The 20,625-nt window shown below is 40.7% G+C and overlaps 1 protein-coding gene across 2 annotated transcripts in view; it reads left to right on the top strand.

The window, feature by feature from the left end:
* The window catches only part of INO80C (INO80 complex subunit C), a 31,217-nt gene that overhangs the window by 1,306 nt on the left and 9,286 nt on the right, over window positions 1-20,625 (top strand). For both annotated transcript variants that reach the window (XM_056138196.1, XM_056138197.1), the window contains exons 2-4: window positions 16,438-16,548; window positions 17,444-17,555; window positions 19,175-19,242. In XM_056138196.1, coding sequence (XP_055994171.1) covers window positions 16,438-16,548; window positions 17,444-17,555; window positions 19,175-19,242 — 291 coding nt within the window. The remainder of the gene's footprint in view (window positions 1-16,437; window positions 16,549-17,443; window positions 17,556-19,174; window positions 19,243-20,625) is intronic.

Genomic DNA, 20,625 nt, shown 5'->3' with positions numbered 1-20,625 from the left:
TTGGCACTAGGATTACATACAATAAAATGTGTAATTCTTAACAAGGGTGGTGGCTCGGCATGTGCGTAGTCTCTACCTTTGTGGCCACCACCTGAAACTGCTAAGAGTCGGTTCAGGAAAATAACTGAAAAATTCCCTCGTGACTTCCCTTCCCTGTTAGAGGAAACCTATTCTGACATCCGACATTTCTTTGAAGTTGACTTTGTGTTCTGGAACATAACACAAGTGGAATGTTCCAGAGGGTATTCTTTTGTCTTTGTCTGTGTTTCTCTGTGAAACTGTTTTTGACAGTTAATCATACTATTAGTCAGAAAACCTGGTACATTCTATATATATATACATATATGTATATACATATGTATAATATGTATACTTTTTTCCCCAAGATTTTTTTAATTGAATCACTGTGAAATAGAACCTTACAAAGCTGTTCATGATTAAATTTTAGTCATACAGTGGTCCAACCCCCATCCCTCTACCAGTGTACATTTCCCAGCACCAGTGTCCCCAGTTTCCCTCCCATCACCTCTCTCTCTCTCTCTCTCTCTCTCTCTCTCTCTTCCTATCACCTCTCTCTCTCTCTCTCTCTCTCTTCCTCCCTCCCTCCCTTTGGATATTGTGGTTTGCAATACAGATACTGAAAGGTTGTCATGTATATCCCACGCCTACTTTTTAACAGTTCTTTTCCATTGTTATCATTTCCAACTATTATCGTCATATTGGTCCCTTCTCTGTCTTACCTACCCTCTACCCCACATACACTTGTGGTAGATTCTAACCATTGACTAGTCCTCCTAGCCCTTGTTTTCCCTGGCTTTGGATATTAGTCTTCTACTATTATATACCGCAAATGAATGAAGTTATTCTGTATCTGTCTCTCCCCTTCTCACTAATTTAATTCAGCATGATACTCTCCATGTTCATCCATTTATAATCAAATTTCATGACTTCATTTTTCCTTATCACTGCATAATATTCCATTGTATAGATGTACCATAGTTTCATTATCTATTCATCTGTTCACAGGCACTCAGGCTGTTTCCAGATTCTGATTATTGTGAATAGTGCTGCAATGAACGTAGAAGTACAGTTGGAGTTTCTGCAGATAGTGTTTCTGCTGCGTGTTTTGGGGCCTCCAGAGTATATTCCCAGAAGTGGTATTGCTGAGTCAAATGGGAGTTCAATTTCTAGCTTTTTGAGGAATGGCCTTATTATTTTCCAAGAGGACTGGACCAGTGGGCATTCCCACCAACAGTGAAAGAGAGCCCCTTTCTCCCCACATCCACGCCAGCACTGGTTGTTCTTATTCTTTTGGCTGTGTGCCAGTCTCTGTGATATGAGATGATATCTATTGTTGTTTTGATTTGCATCAAATCAAATGATTAGTGATGAAGAATATTTTTTTCATGTGCCTTTTGGCCATTTGTATTTCTTCTTTGAGGAAGTTTCTGTTCATTTCTTCTCTCCATTTGTTGATGGGGTTGGATGTTTTTTTCTTGTAAAGTTCTTCCAGTGCGTTGTATATCTTTGATATTATCCCCTTAGCAGAAGGGTATTGGGTGAATAAACTTTCCCATTCTGTAGGCTTTCTTTGTATCTTGGTCATTTGGTTTCTCTTGAAGAAACTAAAGTCTCTTGCAGAAACTTCTAGTTTATTATAGTCCCAATTATTTACCTTTGCTTTCACTTGCTTGGTCAGTGGTGTTTCATCTTTGAAGATACCTTTCGCTGCAATGACATGGAGGATTTTACCTACGTTTTCTTCCAGGTACCTTATGGATTCAGGTCTGATGTTGAGGTCTTTAATTCATTTTGACCTGACTTTTGTGCATGGCATTAGACAGAGGTCAGAGTTTATTTTTTTTTTACATATAACTGTCCATTTTTTCCAGCACCATTTGTTGAAGAGACTTTCTTTGCTCCACTTCATTTGTCTTGCTTTCTTATCAAAGACTAGGTGATCAAATATTTGAGGGTCTGTGTCAGGATATTCACCTTTATTTCAGTGGTAGGGTCTGTCTTTATTCCAATTCCATGCTGTTTTATTTACTAACTCTATGTAGTACAGTTTGAAGCTGAGGAAGGTGATGCCTCCCATCTTTTTTCCAAGGATTGAGTTAGCTATTTGTGGGGGTTTATTGTTCTATATGAATTTCAGGAGTATTGATCAATTTCTTTGAATAACTGTCATGGGTTATCCTTATAGGGACAGCACTGAATCTGTATAATGCTTTGGGGAGTATACATAGACTTTTTAGTTGTTTACAGGTTTTGTTTTTTACTTTTATATGTAAGCTGCTCTAAATATTTTTGTTTTAAGTCTTTTTACATAAGTATTTTCATTTTTCTTTGGAAAATGGAATGTAGTAGAATTGCAGGATCCCGAAGAAGGCACCCCTTTATTAAAACTCATTAGACACCATTTGCCAAAGTAGTTACCAACTTATGTATTTTCACTAGTAAACCAGAGGAATTCCAGTAGCTTCAGATCCTTACCAATATCGGTAGGCCATTCAATGAGTCAAGTCTAGTGCAGTGTTTTAATGTTTGTTTCTCTGGTTACTCATGCTACCAGTTGCCATTTTATGAGTGCTGTCCATTCTGATATCTTTTGTGAAGTGCCTGTGTTCTCCTACATAAATTAATTTTTCCAAGAAGTAATGAATATGTAGGAGTTCTTTTTTGTTTGAATCCCCTACCAGGATTGTTGTTACTGAATCTTGTTTCCAGGATATGGATTTTTACATACAGCTGTGCTGCAATAGACAAATGCAACCAGTCCACATTGGGAGGGATGATTGTTTGTTTGTTTTTGGGGCCACACCCAGTGATGCTCAGGGGTTACTCCTGGCTCTGCATTCAAGAATTAATCCTGGTAGTGCTCCAGACACCATATAGGGTGCAAGGCAAGTGCTCTACCTGCTATACTATCGCTCTGGCTTGGAATGATTGTTTTTTGACCCTGGAGGATAGCATCTCCCACAACAGAAAGCTTCAGAGAGTAGACATTATGTTGAATGCTGGAAATTCCAATAACCCAGCTTGAACAGAAGTCACAACTCCGATAGGGTTAGAACTCTCACTTTCCCAAGTCTCCTCCATTTCAGTAGCTGCAACAAACCCTGAAGTTGGAAAAAATAGGGCATTCTATGGAATGGTTCTTTAAAATGCTTTCTACTTCCCAGACTCTGTTTAATAACAGGGTATATAAACAGCTACCCCATTCCTATACTCAGCATCCCATGAAGTAGCAAAACATTTGGTTTCTGCTTCCACAAGGAGGTTTGGATTGGATTGTTTTACTGCTCTAACTAGCTTTCCATTCTAGTTCCCTGTTCCACAGCAAATGCAGAGATTAAAACAGTGTTAACTTGAGGGCTGCCTGGTATTTTTCTGTAGTGACCCATCTCTGTGTCCTCTACTCAGCCTTTCTGTTCTGTTTCAGTTCATTTCAATCAGCAAGAATTCATTGTATTGTATTTTTGTATTTCTGTTTTATTTCCACAAATATCCTTAAGACATTTCAAAGAATTACAGCTCATCTCTACACCCCCAGAAACCTTGCAAGAGAAAATGTGCAGATTACCACAAACTTAATGATTTAAATAGATTGTGTATTATCTATTGCTTTCATAACAGATTACCACAAACTTAATGATTTAAATAACGACTCTTTATTAGCTCATGATTCCATATGTCAGAAGTCCTGGCACTACTGACTGGTTTGGTTGTCTGAAATCATAAAGCTGAAATCAAAGTGGTGGCGAGGCTTAATCCTTATTTGGAGGCTCTGAGGGAAATCTCTCTTTAGATTCATTCAAGGTTCTGGGATTCAGTTCTCTGCAGCTATAGGACTGAAGTTTCTGTCTCTTTGTAGCCTCTTAGTTACTGTCCACATTCTATGTCACATGGCCTTTTTTTTTTTTTTGTCTTAACAGTCAGTAAAGAGTGGAGAAGCTCTCTTGTGTCCAGTTTCTCCCATGCTTTGTAGAGCTCTGACCTCTCGTTCTTGACATCTGGGCCCAGATTTTAAAAATTGATATGACTACAGGATGCTATCACTTATTTGTGGTATTTAGAATAACTGGATGAGGGAATGCAGTGGTTTAAAGGGAGGTTGCCCAGACCAACCTTGGCTCCAGAGTAGAGGGAGGAGAAGAAAAGAAGGAGTGGAGTGGAGGGGAATAAGAGACAGATGAAAAACAGCGGGAACCAGGCCATGGGATTCAGGTATAGAGGTGGGTTTATAGAATGATAGTGCCAAATATCCAAACCACAGAATTAACAACACTGAAATCAGGAGACCCAAACTTTACCAACCAAACTTAGAAATGTGCCTGTCAAGAGAGCAGACTGGAGGGGGATTGAGGATTAGGGTGGGCCGGGAGGCGGGGGAAGGGTATGGAACCTGGGAGCATTTGTGGAGGGAAGTTGACACTGGTGGCGATCACTGTAGCACTGTCCTCCTGTTGTTCATCGATTTGCTCGAATGGGTTCAGTAACTTCTCCATTGTGAGACTTGTTACTGTGTTTGGCATATCGAATATGTCACAGGTAGCTTGCCAGGCTTTGCCGTGCAGGTGAGATACTCTCAATATCTTCCCGGGCTCTCTAAGAGGGACGGAGAAATTGAACTCAGGTCGGCTGCATGCAAGGCAGTAAGTTAAAAAATAAAGAATTTTTTAAAAGTCTGTGATTAGATCATGCTCACCTGGAATATGTCTTATTTAAGATATACTGATCTGAGACCTTAATCACATCTGCAAAATTTGCACAAAAGTTTTACTTCTAGTTGTGTTTGCTTTTATCAGTTTTTTGGGGAGGGGGGCATCACACCCAGCAGTGCTCAGAATTTACTCTTGGGTCTGTGCTTAGAGATCATTGGGGGACTATTTGGGGACCAGGATTGAGCCCAGGTCAGCTGCATGTAAAGCAAGTATCCTACCCACTGTACTATAGAGTCCACATTCTTTTATATTGCTTTTCATTTAATATTTCTTTTACAAAGTTTTCTATATGTACAGTGTCTTACAAAATCAAATGCTCTTGTTGACTTAATTGAATATTTAGGTTGCATCTCACATATTTTCTATTTCAAGTATCGTTGCAGTTTTTGGGGTGAGTCAGCTCTACTGTTTCTTATAAGGGAGCATTTTTTTTTTCCAGAAGAGAAAGAACTTCTGTGTAATCACAGGCAGAATGCCCAAGTTATCTGTAGGCCTGACTGAGGCGAGAGTCCTGCAGGCTGCTGTCTGCAGAGATGAAGCGATATATTGGGCGAAGAGCTGGGCCAAGGGACCCCAGGTCTTGCTGACTCCAGTCACGGTTCTGGCCAGCATGAGAGCATGCCAGGTTTCTTTTCTCTGAACTTACATCAGCTCTTTTAGTTCTGCAAAGAGAGGCCAGCTCTCTGTGGTAGGCCTGCCTTTCCTCACCTTAGGGCTTCAAGTCTCCTGGTGGTACAGCTCATTCTGAAAGCCTTTAGTGTTAGTAGCGGTTTAGTAATATGGAAATTGTGGGTAATTTTTAGAATTTTACTTTAACCCAGCCTCATGGACTTGATCCTTTCTTGGACTGAAAGTGTCATTCAGTCACTCCCTCGTATTCTGTCATTGATAGACAAAGGGTCTCAGCCTTCCTAGCTCCTTGACAGGAAGACTGAGGACTGGTTAACATGGAGGGAGGGATTAGAAGAAAAGAAGCACTTGGAGTTGGATCATCTTAAAGAGGCTCCATGTTTGAGAGGCAGGATGCAGCACTGGAAAGATGTGGCTCAGTTCATGGCTCGATGGCCACATCCTTGGAATACCAGAGTTTTTGTTCATCATCTCCGTCTCTCTCTCTCTCTCTCTCTCTCTCTCTCTCTCTCTCTCTCTCTGTCTCTGTCTCTGTCTCTCTCTCCTTCCTTCCTTCCTTCCTTCCTTCCTTCCTTCCTTCCTTCCTTTCTTTCTTTTTCTTTTCTTTGAATCACCATGAGATATAGTTACAGACTTACAAACTTTCGTGATTATGTTTCAGTCATACAATGATTGAGTACCCATCTGTCCACCAGTGCCCATTCTCCACCACCGATGTTCCCAGTATCCCTCCTGCCACCCACACCCCAATTACCCCCCTGCTTCTGTGGCAGGCACATTCCCTTTCTCTCTCTCTCTCTCTCTCTCTCTCTCTCCATTTTGGTGTTATGGTTTGCAATATAGGTACTAAGTGACCATCATGTTTGGTTCATAGTCTACTTTCAGCACACATCTCCCATCCCGGGAGAGCCCTCCAAGCATCATTTACTTAGTAGTCCCTTCTCTATTCTAGCTTCCTTTCCTGCGCACCCCCCACCCCCCCCCCCAGCATGTGAGACTGACTTCCAAACCATGGAGCTATCCTTATCTCTACTATCCTTGGGTGTTAGTCTCCCATTATGTTACTTCTATGTCTGTCCCTCTCTTTCTGACTCATTTCACTTAGCATGATATTTTCCATGTCCATCCATTTATATGCAAATTTCATGATTTCATCTTTTTTAACAGCTGCATAGTATTTCATTGTGTAGTCCATTTCTTTCTTGACTTTACTTGCTGCCCAGAGTGGAGATGTAGACTTCCCACCCTCTCTGCCCATCACTTCCCCTTCTGCTTAACAGGCGCACCTGCTTAGAGGCCCATCCTTCCCAATGGTAATACTCCCAGACCTTCCAACCCAAACAGACTTACTGAGGTGCCTATTGTTCTTCGTGGTCTTGGCCAGTGCCACCTGCCTGAGTCTCAGGGAGGCTTTTCTGCCTTTCAGTGCCCTCTTGGGATTCCCTGGGGCCTTCGAACAAACAGTTTTAAGTCTAAAAGTAGTATTTCTCAGCCAGTAGCCATATGGCTACCTCTGAAACCCTTGGGATTCCATGGGGGCCCTAGTCTGAGAGAGACTAGGGAGTCAACCAGTAGGATGGAGGCCCTCAGGAAGAAAACAAAGTTAGAAGGGGTCCACTGTCAGAACAGGATTGAAAACACTGCCCTGCATTTCTTCCCAGGTCTCACTGTGTAGATTGTGCCTTGAGCTTCCCTTCCAGGGATGAAGGAACATACATGGATGGAGAGAGGCGAAGTCTCTCAGCCTGTCTGTTGAGGAAGGAAAACAGGCAACCATCCTGCGGATGGACCCTGTGAGCTAGGCATGTTCTGCACAATGTTCTGTAATAACTATGGAGGTCTTGGAGTCTGATTTTTTTTTTTTTTTTGTTTCCCGTTAGTGCCTCTTGTTGCTGTTTTAGCAGTTTGTTTTTTCTCCCAGATGGAAACATTATGTAAGTAGTCATTTTCTTTTTGAAAAATTCAACTAACACAGGTTGAAACTCAAGTGTAACTGGCCCCAGGAAACCTTTTCATTCTGTGTGTTTTTCCCTGAGCCATCCCAATTTGTCTTGGTTTTTCTATTCTGACTTGATGCTCATTAGGTAATTCTTAGGGAGGGTTTTCTCTACTTTTCTCACTTCATTTGGATCCTCATAAAACTCAGCCTTCTGACAGCCCATGTCCACCAGCCTGACCTGTTCCTTACTGACCAGTACTGTTGTGTCCTGTTAGATCCCTCAGGAGAATGGCCCCTTTCTTTCAGCGGGCCTGGGCTTTCTCCTTTGTCACTTAGACCACCCACCACCACCAGCACTTGAAAGAGGCAGTAACCAACTCAGCTAGCTACACTTTCCTCTGTAGTTTCTGGGGACCTCTTAGCATATTTACTGCCAGATTAATTTCAAGTGTGCACTGGGGAGAGGCTTTAATTTGACCACTGATTTTTTAATTCTTGTGTTTTGTCCTCTAAATATCTGAGTATCTTAGTCCTTATCATTTTGCTGCTTTTGAAAAGCACTTACTTTGTTGAAGGTTACTCATCTTGGGTTTGTCTGACACTGCTTTATATTAGATTTGGGTAATACACTATTGTTAAGAATGGTGAAGTGATGCTATTTCCTTAAGAGTGTATCATATCTCAGCACATGATGTCACTATGTTCCCTTAATGGTGAAACTAGCTCTGAGCTCTGAGCTAGTTAGGGGAGGTGGGGGGGGGGGGTGTCTGCCAGCTTTCTACACTATGAAGTTGTTTCTCTATTTGTATTGAAGTACCTTATGGGAAAGTACTTTAAAACTATTGAAATATTCTTAAAATTCTACCAACCATTTTTAGTATCCATTGATATTTTTTTGCTTGGAATTATTATTATTGTGGTTGTCAAATAGTGGTTATTTAAATTCTTTTATGTTTATTGTATTCCTACTTTAAGAACTTTCTTTTCTCATTTACTTACTCATTTCTCGTTTTTTAAATTGTTAATTTTTGATTTACTCATTTAAAGAATTCAGTGTTTATATCATAGGCTCTTATATCACTCTGTGGGTTATAATCCATTTCTAGCTTTATTTATCCTTTAAAAAATTATAACAGCTTTATTGAGATATAGTTCATATGCTGTAAAGATTTGCCTCTTTAAAGTGGTTTAAAGTAGATTCAAAGTTAATGCAATGATCACTGTCTCATTTTAGATATTTATATGATCCCCACAAAAAACAAACAAAAATTACCTATTGAACTCACTCTCCTTTCCATCTTCTTTGAAGTCTTTGGTAACCAGAGTCTTCTTTCTTGTATCTATAAATTTGACTACTTGCCTCATATAAATAGAATTACATAGTATGTGGCCTTTTTTCTTTTTCTCAGTTATCATACTTTCAAGTTTTATTCATGTTCTAGCATTTATTCTTTTTTATAGTTGAATATGGTTTCTGACGGTATCACATTCAGTGTAGTTTTATTTATTTATTTTTTATAGACTTATAAATTTTTGTGCTTGGGTTTCAGTTATACAATGATCAAGTACCCATCCCTCCACCAGTGCCCATCCTCCCCCACCACGGGTCCCAGCATCCCTCCCACCCCCCATCCCCCCATCTCACCCTGCCGCTGTGGCAGGGCATTCCCCCTTGTTCTCTCTCTCTTCTTTTGGGTACTGTGTTTTGCCAGAGAGGCATTGAGTGGCAATCATGTTTGGTCTATAGACTACTTTTAGCATGTCTCTCCCACCCTGGGAGGGTCTTCACAACACCCTTTATTTGGTGCTCTCTTCTCTATCTGAGCTTCCTTTTCACCTAGCACATGGGGCTGGCCTTCAAGTCATGGAGCAAAATTCCTGGTACTAATCTCAGCCATTCCTGGGTGTTAGTCACCCGTTTTGTTGCTTTATGTTCCCCAGATGAATGCAGTCTTTCTGTGTCTATCCCACTCTTTCTGACTCATTTCGCTTAACATGATACTTTCCATGTAGTACCACTAGTATGTAAATTTCATAACTTCATCTTTTCTAACAGCTACATAGTACTCCATTGTGTAAATGTACCAAAGTTTCTTTAACCAGTCATCTGTTCTCGGGCACTCAGGTTTTTTCCAGATTCTGGCTATCGTAAAGAGTGCTGCAATGAACAAACAATTGCAGATGTCACTTCGACTATACCTTTTTGCCTCTCTGGGATATATTCCCAGGAGTGCTATAGCTGGGTCAAATGGGAGATCAAATTCTAATTTTTTGAGAATCGTCCAAACTGTTTTCCAAAAGGGTTGGACCAGCCGGCATTCCCACCAGCAGTGAAGGAGGGTCCCTTTCTCGCCACATCTGCGCCAGCACCTGTTGCTTTTGTTCTTGTGGATGTGGGCCAGTCTCTGTGGTGTGAAATGATATCTCATTGTTGTTTTGATCTGCATCTCCCTGATGATTAATGATGTAGAGCATTTTCTCATGTGCCTTTTTGCCATTCGGATTTCTTCTTTGCTCAGTGTATAGTTTTGATGGATATTTAGGTTGATTTTAAAGACTATTTTGAGTAATGTTTCTACAAATATGGGCTGGAGCGATAGCACAGCAGGTAGGGCGTTTGCCTTGCATGTGGCTGACCCAGGTTTGATTCCTCCATCCCTTTCGGAGAGCCCGGTAAGCTACCGAGAGTATCCCACCTGCACAACAGAGCCTGGCAAGCTCCCCATGTATCCGATATGCCAAAAACAGTAACAACAAGTCTCACGATGGAGATGTTACTGGTGCCTGCTTGAACAAATCGATAAACAATGGGATGACAGTGACAGTGACAGGTGAATATGTACAAGTTTTTGCATGGATATATTTTGGTTCTCTTGGTTATACATTGGAGGTAATTTTTGGACTTCAAAAAATGGGGGCCATACCTGTCAGTGTTCAGGGGTTACTCCTGGCTCTACACTCAAGAATTACTCCTTGTAATGCTTGGGGAACCATATGTGATGCCAGAAATCAAAGTCAGATTGGCCATATGCAAGGCAAACACCCTTCCCGCAGTACTATCACTCTTTCCCCTCTTGGACTATATGTTAATTCTATGTTTTAACAGCTTAAGAAATCACTAAGTTATCTTTCAAAGTGACTGAACCGTTCTATACTATAAGCTATGTATGAGGTTTGTAGTTTTCTCAGCACATATTATTGCGTCTTTGTTTATTCTAAAGGGGGTAAACTTATATGTCATTGTGGTTTTGATTTACATTTTCATGATGACTGATGATGTTGAGCCTCTTTTCATGCTCTTACTAGATATTTATGTGTTGTTTCTGAAGAACTGTTTATTGAATTATTCTGTCCTTTAAAAATAGAATTATTTGTGTTGTTTATATATTATAGCTTAACATTATTTGTTGACTTAAATTATCTAGAATCAGTGAAAATGATAACTGCTATAAATTGATTCCTTTGTCCTTCATTTTGCCTCCATAATTTTTTTTTGGTTGTAGACTGAATTATATCTTGCCATGATTCCATATACTGAAAAGTTAACTGTAACACACCTCAATATTACTGTATTTGAAGATAGGGCATTAAAAGAGTTAATTCACATTAAATAAAATTGTAATGGTGAATCCCTAATTCAGTATGTCTGGTGTCCTTAAGAAGACAATCTGTGGGGGAAGTGCATGTACTGATCTGATCGGCCACGGAGGATACATTGAAGGAAAGATATCTGCACTCCAAGGAGATAGATCTCAGTAGAAAGCTGAGGCCTTGCCCTTAAATGTCTCATTTCAAGAACTGTGAACAAATTAATTTCTGTTGTTAAACCCCTAGTGGGTGGTATAACAGTTATAGCAGACTGACACCAGTGTTTTCTTACTTTCTGGAACCATATTGTTTATCTTGAAGTTTCTTGCCCCAGCCCTTTCTTCAGTGACTAAAGAATGAGCCGTCTCTTCTAAGATCACCTGTTCTTGAAGAACAATATTTAGAAACCAGGATCTGAACCTTGGTATTCTATTCCCCTCTAATTCTTTTAGTGGAGATAGGAAATATAGCTCTCTGTGTTTGTACCCCTCAGTTCTCATATATAGCTCCATCTGTCACTGTGTTTAATCTACCTGTGAATATATTAAAAACTGAGTTCATATTGAAAATCTGTGATTTCAATCCACTTGTTCATTCTAGCCTTTTCTCATGCTTCATTTGCTCTATATTAAAATACACAAAAGGTAATTGCAGAATTATTACTATGTACCTTTGTGACAAACCTAACAATTGTTTATAATTTCTTTTGCCTTTAATTTAGGCTATATTGCTAACAATACTATGTTCAAAATCGCCAACATTATTTCTCTCTTCCTTTCAGTGCACTTATGTTATATTCATTAAAAATATAGTCAAGTTGTTTTGTTTTTAACTCATTCCATTTTATTTATCTCTTCTCTCCATCTTTCTCTGTAGCTGCCCTATCCTTGATGATGGTAGTTAGACCCTATCTTAGTGGTGGTTATGTTAGACTTTAACAAGGTTCAGACAATCTAAATCTGGGACCAGAGTACAGCCGGTAGGACACTTACCTGGGACCATATGAGATGCAAGGAATCGAACCCGGGTTGGCTGTGTGCAAGGCAAACATTCTACCCACTGTGCTATTGCTCCAGCCCCTCAGCATGCCCCTTTTGTGGGGTGTTAGGAACTTATGTAACTGAGTCTTCACTTGATCACTTGCCTTCCCGTTAATCATCGATTTGCTCAAGCGGGCACCAGTAATGTCTCCATTTGTCCCTGTCGCGTGCTAGTGTAGCCCAATGGCGTTTGTTCGTTCTAGGAACACGAAGAGCCGCAAACCGATCGTTCAGGGTCTTGACGAAGAAGTCTGACCATCTGGTAGGTGGGCGGGCGGCCACGAGGTCTTTTGACATCCCGTGGAATTTAGTTGGTAACAGCTCTAGTCCAGCGGTTGTCTCCAAATCTCATTACGTGTCCAGCCCGTCTGATTTTCGAAGCCTTGGCAGAAGAGACAGCGTCCCTGATTCTTGACCATCGACGGAGGTGGTCGGAACTCTGGATTCTTTCTTTCATTTGAGTGAAACTTGATGCTCCAAGCATATGTCTTTCGATTCCTCTTTGAGAGACCTGAATAGCGTTCTCATCCTGTTTTCGTAGGGAACTGAGTCTTGAGTCAAGTAAAAATGATGGATGCTGAGGAGTAGATATTGTCAGAGCCAGTAAACTCCCTGACTAAGATGGCATTTACTGTCTTCCTTTGTCTATACAAAAAGGACATTTCTCTAAAATTAACTGTACAAAGAAAGAAAAGAGAAAAGTAGTATTTCACTGATATACAAAGTCCAGAGCCCTTGGAAGATTTGACTTTACAGGTTACAGTGTCTGATTTGGGGATATTTATGATAGATAAGGGAAGAAGGGCACAAAGAAGAGGTTAAAGATAAACACAGGATTGGGAGTGTCCTGATGGAATTGGGTGTGCCTCAGGAGCACTGTGGTGGGAGTAATTCAATAAACCTAAACTCCCTGTGGGAGGAATAAGGACAATCCAATGTTAAACCTAAAATGCTCAGAACTGTAATCTAATACCTGAGCAATGTTGAGTGTGGCCCCAAACCAAAAAAATCAAAGCCCTACTATAAAAATCTATACTTGGAAATTTTTACCTCTTTGTCTTCTTTCTGCATCTCTTCGTCCCTCTCATCTTATTCACGTCTGCCAGTAGGAAACTGGACCCAATCACATCTATCATTACCTGGAGCCAAGAACTGGGTCAGATACTCAAAGACTGAGCCATTTATTAACGCAGGATGTTTTGATTCATGCTTACTCTTGAAACTCCCCATCCTCATCCATTTGCCTATCTCCTTTGTCTTTCTTCTGTTGTATTTCTTAGTTTCACTAAGCAGCTATTTTTTCATTGACTACATTTTAAAAACAAAGTATCGATTTTATATTCAGTTTGTAATCTGTGTCACTCTTACCGATAATCTACACAAAATAATATTCACAGCTAGCTTAAACCACACAAGGTGACATTGGTTATTGATTAAATGTGATGGGAAAATCAAATTTTCCTCATCAAATTGAGTCCCCCGGGACAGATATACCTGGCAGAACTGCTATGACCGTGAAGGAAAAATCACGCAGGCAGTAAAGTCATGTCCAAAATTCTCATTCTAGTCTTTGTGACAAAATCAAAACTGACAGGGTGAAATTATCCTGGTGAAAATTGTTTTAGTGGAGCATAACTGAAAATGGAGAAATCGGAAAATATTTGTGCTATATAGAATGAGACTGATGTATTTTGTACCAGGAAATACAAAATACAGGAAGGAGGCAAGAGGCAGAGCCGGTGGGGCCACCAGGATGTGTTTCTAATCCCAAGGGCAGTCCTCTGGGGAACTGCTGACTAACCAGAAGTGGGGAGTGACATGAAGCTTCCATTTTTGGTTTTGTGGTTGTTTCTTTCTTTCTTTTTTTTTTTTTAGGACTACTTGCAGCAATGTGCAGGGGCTTTTCCTGGTGGTCTGTTCAGGAATCATTCCCAGCAGTGCTCAGGGATCGAACACACATCTCTTCACATATGAAACATGTGCCCAGCCTGTTGCGCTAATAGACCTGACCCAAGCTTGCTTTTGAAGGTGCCTCAGATTTGTGCTGTGAATGGAGTGGGCAAAGTATGCACAACAGGCTCCTTTCAAGTGAGGGCTGAGGAAGGTGCCAGATGATGGAACAGGCTATGGGAAGTTGGGAACAGGGACAGGGGTGGGCGGAAGTTATATCTCTTTGGGCTATTGGTGGTGGGAAATGGATGGGAAATTGGAGGCTTCCTAGTTGCTAGATAATTGGCTTTTGAGTTTGGCCTTGGTCAGAAATGTTATGAAAGACTACAAGGGTGGGGAGCAGTCTACACAAAAGTGTTGATGTGAACAGAGAAGAAGTTTCCCAGACGATGGAGAGAAAGAACTGAAAAAGAGTCTGAGATGTTTGAGAAGACATCCATTAAGAGAACTACTGTAGCAGATGAAATGATCCCTCTATCTCTTACTCCCCTTCCCTGCCATCCCTGACATTATATTTTGGGGAGTGGCTGTGTCTTCAGTCAGAACTCTTTTTGGGGAGAGGGTTGATTCACACTCTGTAGTGCTCAGGGTCTATTCCAGGCTATATGCAGTGTTGGGGATTGGTAAATCGGTAACAGAGCCAGCAGTATTCTATTCAAGTGCCTTACCTCTTGTACTCAGTCTCCAGCCTCTGCCGTTAGAATTCTTGCACACTGCTACTGGGAGAGTTAAAGAATGTAGCCATTTAAGAAAATTATTTTGCCATTTCTTATCAAGTTAAACATAAATTTAACCCAACCCTTCCATTCCTATTTACCCAAGAGAAGTAAAAACACATGTCCACACAAAGACTTGCACAGAAAGTTAACGGCAGCTTTATTAATATTAACTAAAGATTGAAAACAACCCACATGTCCATCAACAGGAAAATGGTAAAACAAATTATGATTTATCAGTGTGGTGGCATACTGCTCTGCAGAGAGTATACAGGCTGAGTATACAGTTTGTTTCAGATTGAGAAACAAACTACTGATTCAAGCCTCACAAACTAAGCTAAAGAAATCAAATCCAAAAACATATGGCATCCGATTCCAGTCATAAGAGTTGTAGAACATGGGAAAGTGGTGTGGTTAAAATAAGAACAGTGGCTGTCCCTGTTCTGTGTGGAAGTTATTGACTAGGAAAGGGATATGTGAGAACTTTCAGGGGTGAGGAAATGTTTTATATCTTAATGAAGACATGGGTTACACAATGTAAACATTCAGCAAAATTCATGAGACCTACATTTAGCATCTATGCGTTTTACTGTATGTAATATATACTTGTATGTGTGTGCATACACACACACACACACACACACACACACACACACATATATATATAAAGAATTTTTATTGCAGTCCAGGAAGATTGGAATTTGGAAAACTGGAAACTTGGAAGTGTTTTTGTCTTTAACTCACTTTTATTTTGTGATCACTAGCTTAAAGGGTTTTTTTTGTCTTCATACATATCAGCCTGCTTATCAGGGCACTCTCGTCCCTGCCAGCTGACTCAGGGCTCTCAAACCTCCTCTCCCTCTGTTTCCTTTCCCATAATGTGCTTGAGAATACTGAACCTTCCTGGGGTTCCTCAGATGATGAGGCCCTTAATCCAGGTGTTGGATCTCTGTGTTTGGAATCAGTTTCATTAGATTGGCAGGAATAGGGACCATCTGTCATGAGGTGGTGGGGGCTTTAGATCTCACCCTGACCAGTTTCAAGTCAGATGCCTACCATTATGTGGCCTTGAACCTGTTCCCCAGAGCCTCCGTTTTGTTTTCTGTAAACTGGGTATGTTTACACCTACCTTATGTAGTTTTATTTTTATTTTTATTTATTTTTGTGGTTTGTAACATGCCCACACGGCAGAGTCTGGCAAACTCCCCGTGGTATACCCAATATGCCAAATACCAGTAACAATGATGGGTCTCATTCTCCTAACCCTGAAAAAGCCTTGAATATGGCACTTTAAAAAAAAAAAATCTCAGGGCTAGGACGAAGAAGACATTACTGGCACCTGCTCGAGCAATCGACGAACAACAGGGTGGTCGTGATCGTGATTTGTGGTTTGGGGGCCACCCTCAGTAGAGCTTACTCCTGTGTTTGTGCTTAGTGATCATTCGTGGCAGGGCTTGGTGGACCAAATGAAGTGTCAGGGATTGAACGCAGGTCAGCTGCAAGCAAAGTGATAGCTTTTGCTCTGCCATTACTCCAGCCCCCATGCTGGTTTTAGGAGCTAAGTGAACCAGCTTGGGTAGAACATCCTTCTCTGTGTTAGCTTATGAGGTGAGGACAGGGTGCTAGGAGGCATGGCGGATGGGCACCTGGCTGTCTCATGTCTGGTTTCTGCACAACAGTGTTGCTCCCAGCCTAGTGCGTCATCCTCAGGCTTAGGCTGTCTGCTGCGCCTCTCGGTACAACACCTTTCCTCTACATTGTAGAGGATCTTGTTGAGAGCTGAGTTACAACACCCCCCGCCCCCCCACAAACAAACTAACTTCAGACAATTCTTCCTATGATTTAAGGGTATCAGCATGGAAGCCATGAGTGAGAACAAAATGGTGTCCTCTGATTTTGGCACAGGACCAGTGGAAAAAGCTGCAAAACCGTTGCCATTTAAGGACCCCAACTTTGTGGTAAGCATCTATTCATCAACCCATTTCGTGCCACCTCTTCCTCAGAGTGGGAGGGGAAGGTGGATGAGCCTTTCTATGGATGTCCTAGAACCAGGTCCCAAAGATTTTGGTTTAAATAAAAGTTTACTTTGAGAGTGGGTCATTTCCATGATATGCATTTTGCTTTCTTTATGTTGTAGATGATATTTGAAATAACTAAAGAGGAAAGTTTCCAGTTAGTTTAAGTAAATCTCAATGATTGTACTTTAAGTAGAAATTAAACTACTCTTTCTTCCTTTTATTCTCAAGAAAAATAATAAATTATAGCAATTCTAATTACCATAAAATGTTTATTTTTCATTAATTGGTTTTATTGCCAATGTCTGAGACAGATTTTGGTATTATTTTCCACTTTGTAACCTTCATAGTACAAAAAAGGAAGAAAAATAAGGTTTCCAGAAGGCTTGCCATGCCATGATTTAGACTTCCTTGGGTATTCTGGGATTACTTGCAGTTTATAAGGCAGAGATTTGCCTTCAAAAAGGAGTTTAAAGATAGGGTCATAGGTTACAATCTAACTTTGTAGTAAATTAATTTAATAGTTATGGGAAATTCTACAATTGAGTGATTTCTACAATGTTAGATCCAGGAAAGAGTGTGGAATTTTATGTGCATCTATAAAATAGCCTTTTATTTCCACTTCATGACCAACTAACTCAGGGTTTGACAATACAAAAGGTTTTTTTTTTTTTTAAAAAGAAAGTTAAAATGTGTAATACTTAAAAAGTCAGGAGTGCAAATGCTTGCTGACAGAATAAGTGGCATCTTACAGTTATGAATAAGCATAAATATAAACTTCTGAAGTGGCTGTCTCCACTGATTTTTTGTTCTTTCTGATCCATGCTTTTAATTCAAGCACTCTGGCCATGGTGGTGCAGTAGCTGGCAAGAAGAATAGAACCTGGAAGAACCTGAAACAAATCCTTGCTTCTGAAAGGGCATTGCCATGGCAACTGAACGATCCTAACTGTGAGCTCTGTGTTTATAATGTTCAAACCAAGCACTTTTTTTTAAATAAGCCTACATTGCTTTATTATGTTTGCATTATTATAGGAAACTTTTTAGCTTGGGAATTTTATAGTGACATCAATATGGGGAGTTTATGTGTGCTTTGCAAGTGTGTCTTTGTTGAGTCTGCTTATTGTCATGGATGTGGGCTTTTCAGTATCTTTTAACATTTTAATTTGGAGAAATATTCGTGTTTCTGTTAGATAAACATTTTTGGTTTTGGCCACACCGGTTGTACTCAGGGCTTACTCGTGGCTCCGTACTCAGGAATCACACTTGACGGTGCTCAGAGCACCCATTCAGTGTGCTGGGAACCTAACCTGAGACAGCCACTCACAAGGCAAATGCCCTGCTAGCTGTATTATCACTCTACCCCCAGCCCCTTTTTTAAAATTAGGGGTCGCTTTGGCCTTTGGGGCCATGCCTGTCATCCTCTAACCCAGCCATGCTTGGGAGTCACCAGGGCTACAGCTGGAGGGTCTGGGCAGGGGCAGGGAGGGCATACAGTGCCAGGGATTTAACACATGCTGTGCATAAGCTCTACTTCTTGAGTTTTGTCCCTGGCCTCATTTTATAGGAGTCACACCAAGCAGTACTTTGAGACCCTGGACCATACCACGCAGGGGGATGTGTGGTGCCAGGGATTGAGTTCAGGGCCTCACAATTGCTAGATATCTGCTTTACCACCTGAGTCATATCCCCAGCTCAGGAAAGAAAAAAGAAAAGAAAAGAAAAGAAAAGAAAAAGGTTTGTTTTTGTCTTGAGGCCACACCTGGAAATGCTCAGGGCTTATTCCTGACTGCACTTAGGAGATGGTGGGGCTTGGGAGACTATATGTGGTGCTGGGGATCGAACCCGGGGTCCTTTGCGTATAAAGCAAGTACCCTACCTTCTATACTATCACTTCAGTCCCTTACTTCTTATTAAAAAGTTTGCTTTTCAGTTTTGTTTCCAAGACAAGATTTCCTAAGATTTAGGAGGGTTTCTGAAAATCAACTTAAATGCCAACTGTTTTATTCTGAACTAGTGCTTTTTAGAGTAAGTGCTTCATGCTTTTTTTTTTTACAAATAATTAATTTGTATATGATTATACAAAGAATTGTATTATACAAATATATTATGTGTTCTGTTCAGCTTCATTAGAAAGGAGAGGTTCAGAGCTTTCACCATTTCCTTTCCCACTGTACACCTTTTATGGGTGACTCAGACGGTGACATATGAACCAAAGAGTTCTGGGTGTGGGCATTCTTGTAACTCGAAGCGGAGATGTAATTAATTGCTTGTTTGACATCTCATCACCGTCAGCCCAAGCAGCCTGAGCCCAGAGTAACTTGTGGGCAAATGAGGTTTCTGGTGGTTCTGCAGGGGCAGGGAGCCCCTAGGGAGAGGGCAGAGCCGGATCTGGGGCTGCTTGCTCTGGAGCATGTGCATCATTTCCCCAGAGAAGCCTGAGGATTTAACCACCAAGTAAAATTTCGGGAATACTGTCAGTCTTTTAGATAAGGAGGAAAAGGCATTTGAATGTTTTAAAGCCAGCTAAGTTCTGTACTTTTCTTTTTTCCTCCCCCCTTCCCCTCCAGACTTTAGTATTGATGCACCGCCATCCTTTAAACCAGCCAAGAAGTATTCTGATGTTTCAGGTCTCCTTGTGAGTATAACTGTGTCTTTATCTTCTAACGTGGAATTGAAAAAAATTTCTCAGCAATGTCTATTTAGGACGGTGTGGGATGTTTGTTACCACTGATCCTTCTGGAACCTGTATATGATGAGTTGGGTTTGTGTTGGCACTTTACAGCGTTTGACCCATATGTGCCTGCTACCTGGGTATCTATCCATCTAGGCCCTTCCGGGGAGGATTGCTCCAGCAGGTTGGGATCCGAGTATCCTTTCCCCATCCTTTGCTTGTCAATCACATGAAATAACATGAAAGAAAGGACTCTTTCTCTGTTGACATTGTCCTGTAGGTGTATTTGAAGGTGTATTTGAAACATTTTTAAAATTTTCTCTAAAATGGTACTATGGTAAAGGTAGTGCTTTTGAAACCTACTTTTAAGCATTGAAACCTTTTCCCGGGCTGGAGTGATAGTACAGTGGGTAGGATGTTTGCCTTGCATGCAGCTGATTTGGGTTCAATTTCCAGCATTCCATATGGTCCCCTGAGCACCGGCAGGAGTAAGTCCTGAGCAAAGCCAGGAGTAACCCCTGTTCATCGCCTGTTGTGAACCAAAAAAGCTTAAAAAAAAAAATTTTTTTTCCAGTGAAAAATTTTATAAAATTTCTGAGTTCAACTAACTTCTCTCTAACCCCCCTATGGTCTGGTCCTCTGGCCTATTTAGTGCTTTCTATAATGAGCTCCAAAGTGCTTCTGGGGAGCAGTTTCAAAACCACTAGCATAGCTGGGCCCGAAGGCTGTGAACTGGCATGCATGCCCTGTTTTCTTCTCTTCAGAGTGGAAAAGAAATATGGACCCTGTAAAGACCCTTTCAGCTCGCCTTACTCTTGTTTCATCATTAGTAAATTTTATAGATGAACTTTTTCTTCTGTCTTTAGAGATTGTGCATCACTTCACTTTTATTTTTATTTATTTATTTTTTGCTTTTTGGGTCACACCTGGTGATGCACAGGGATTAGTCCTGGCTCTGCACTCAGGAGTTACTCCTGGTAGTGCTCGGGGGACCATATGGGATGCTTGGAACCGAACCTGGGTCGGCCGCGTGCAAGGCAAGTGCTCTACCCGCTGTGCTATCACTCCAACCCCATCATCTCACTTTTAAAAATTCATATACACCCATTAAATGCTTCATATCTGTATGAAAATTGATGTCCCCAATATCTGTAACAAAAAATGATCAAGAAAAACACTTATTTTTTACATTGAGGAAATTTGAGCTCTTATATATATTTTTAAATAATACTAGTTACACTCTCCAAATTAGTTGTATGTTTTGTTTTTTTCCTACAGGGAGCACACACTGATTTAGAATTTACCACAAAATTTTTTACATAGACCCGTAAGTTCATGAGTTAAAGT

Source organism: Sorex fumeus, unplaced genomic scaffold (assembly GCF_029834395.1).
Source record: "Sorex fumeus unplaced genomic scaffold, SorFum_2.1 ptg000128l, whole genome shotgun sequence".
NCBI lineage: Eukaryota > Metazoa > Chordata > Mammalia > Eulipotyphla > Soricidae > Sorex > Sorex fumeus.
The sequence above is the reverse complement of the archived record's forward strand: the minus strand, read 5'-3'. Positions and strand labels throughout refer to the sequence as shown.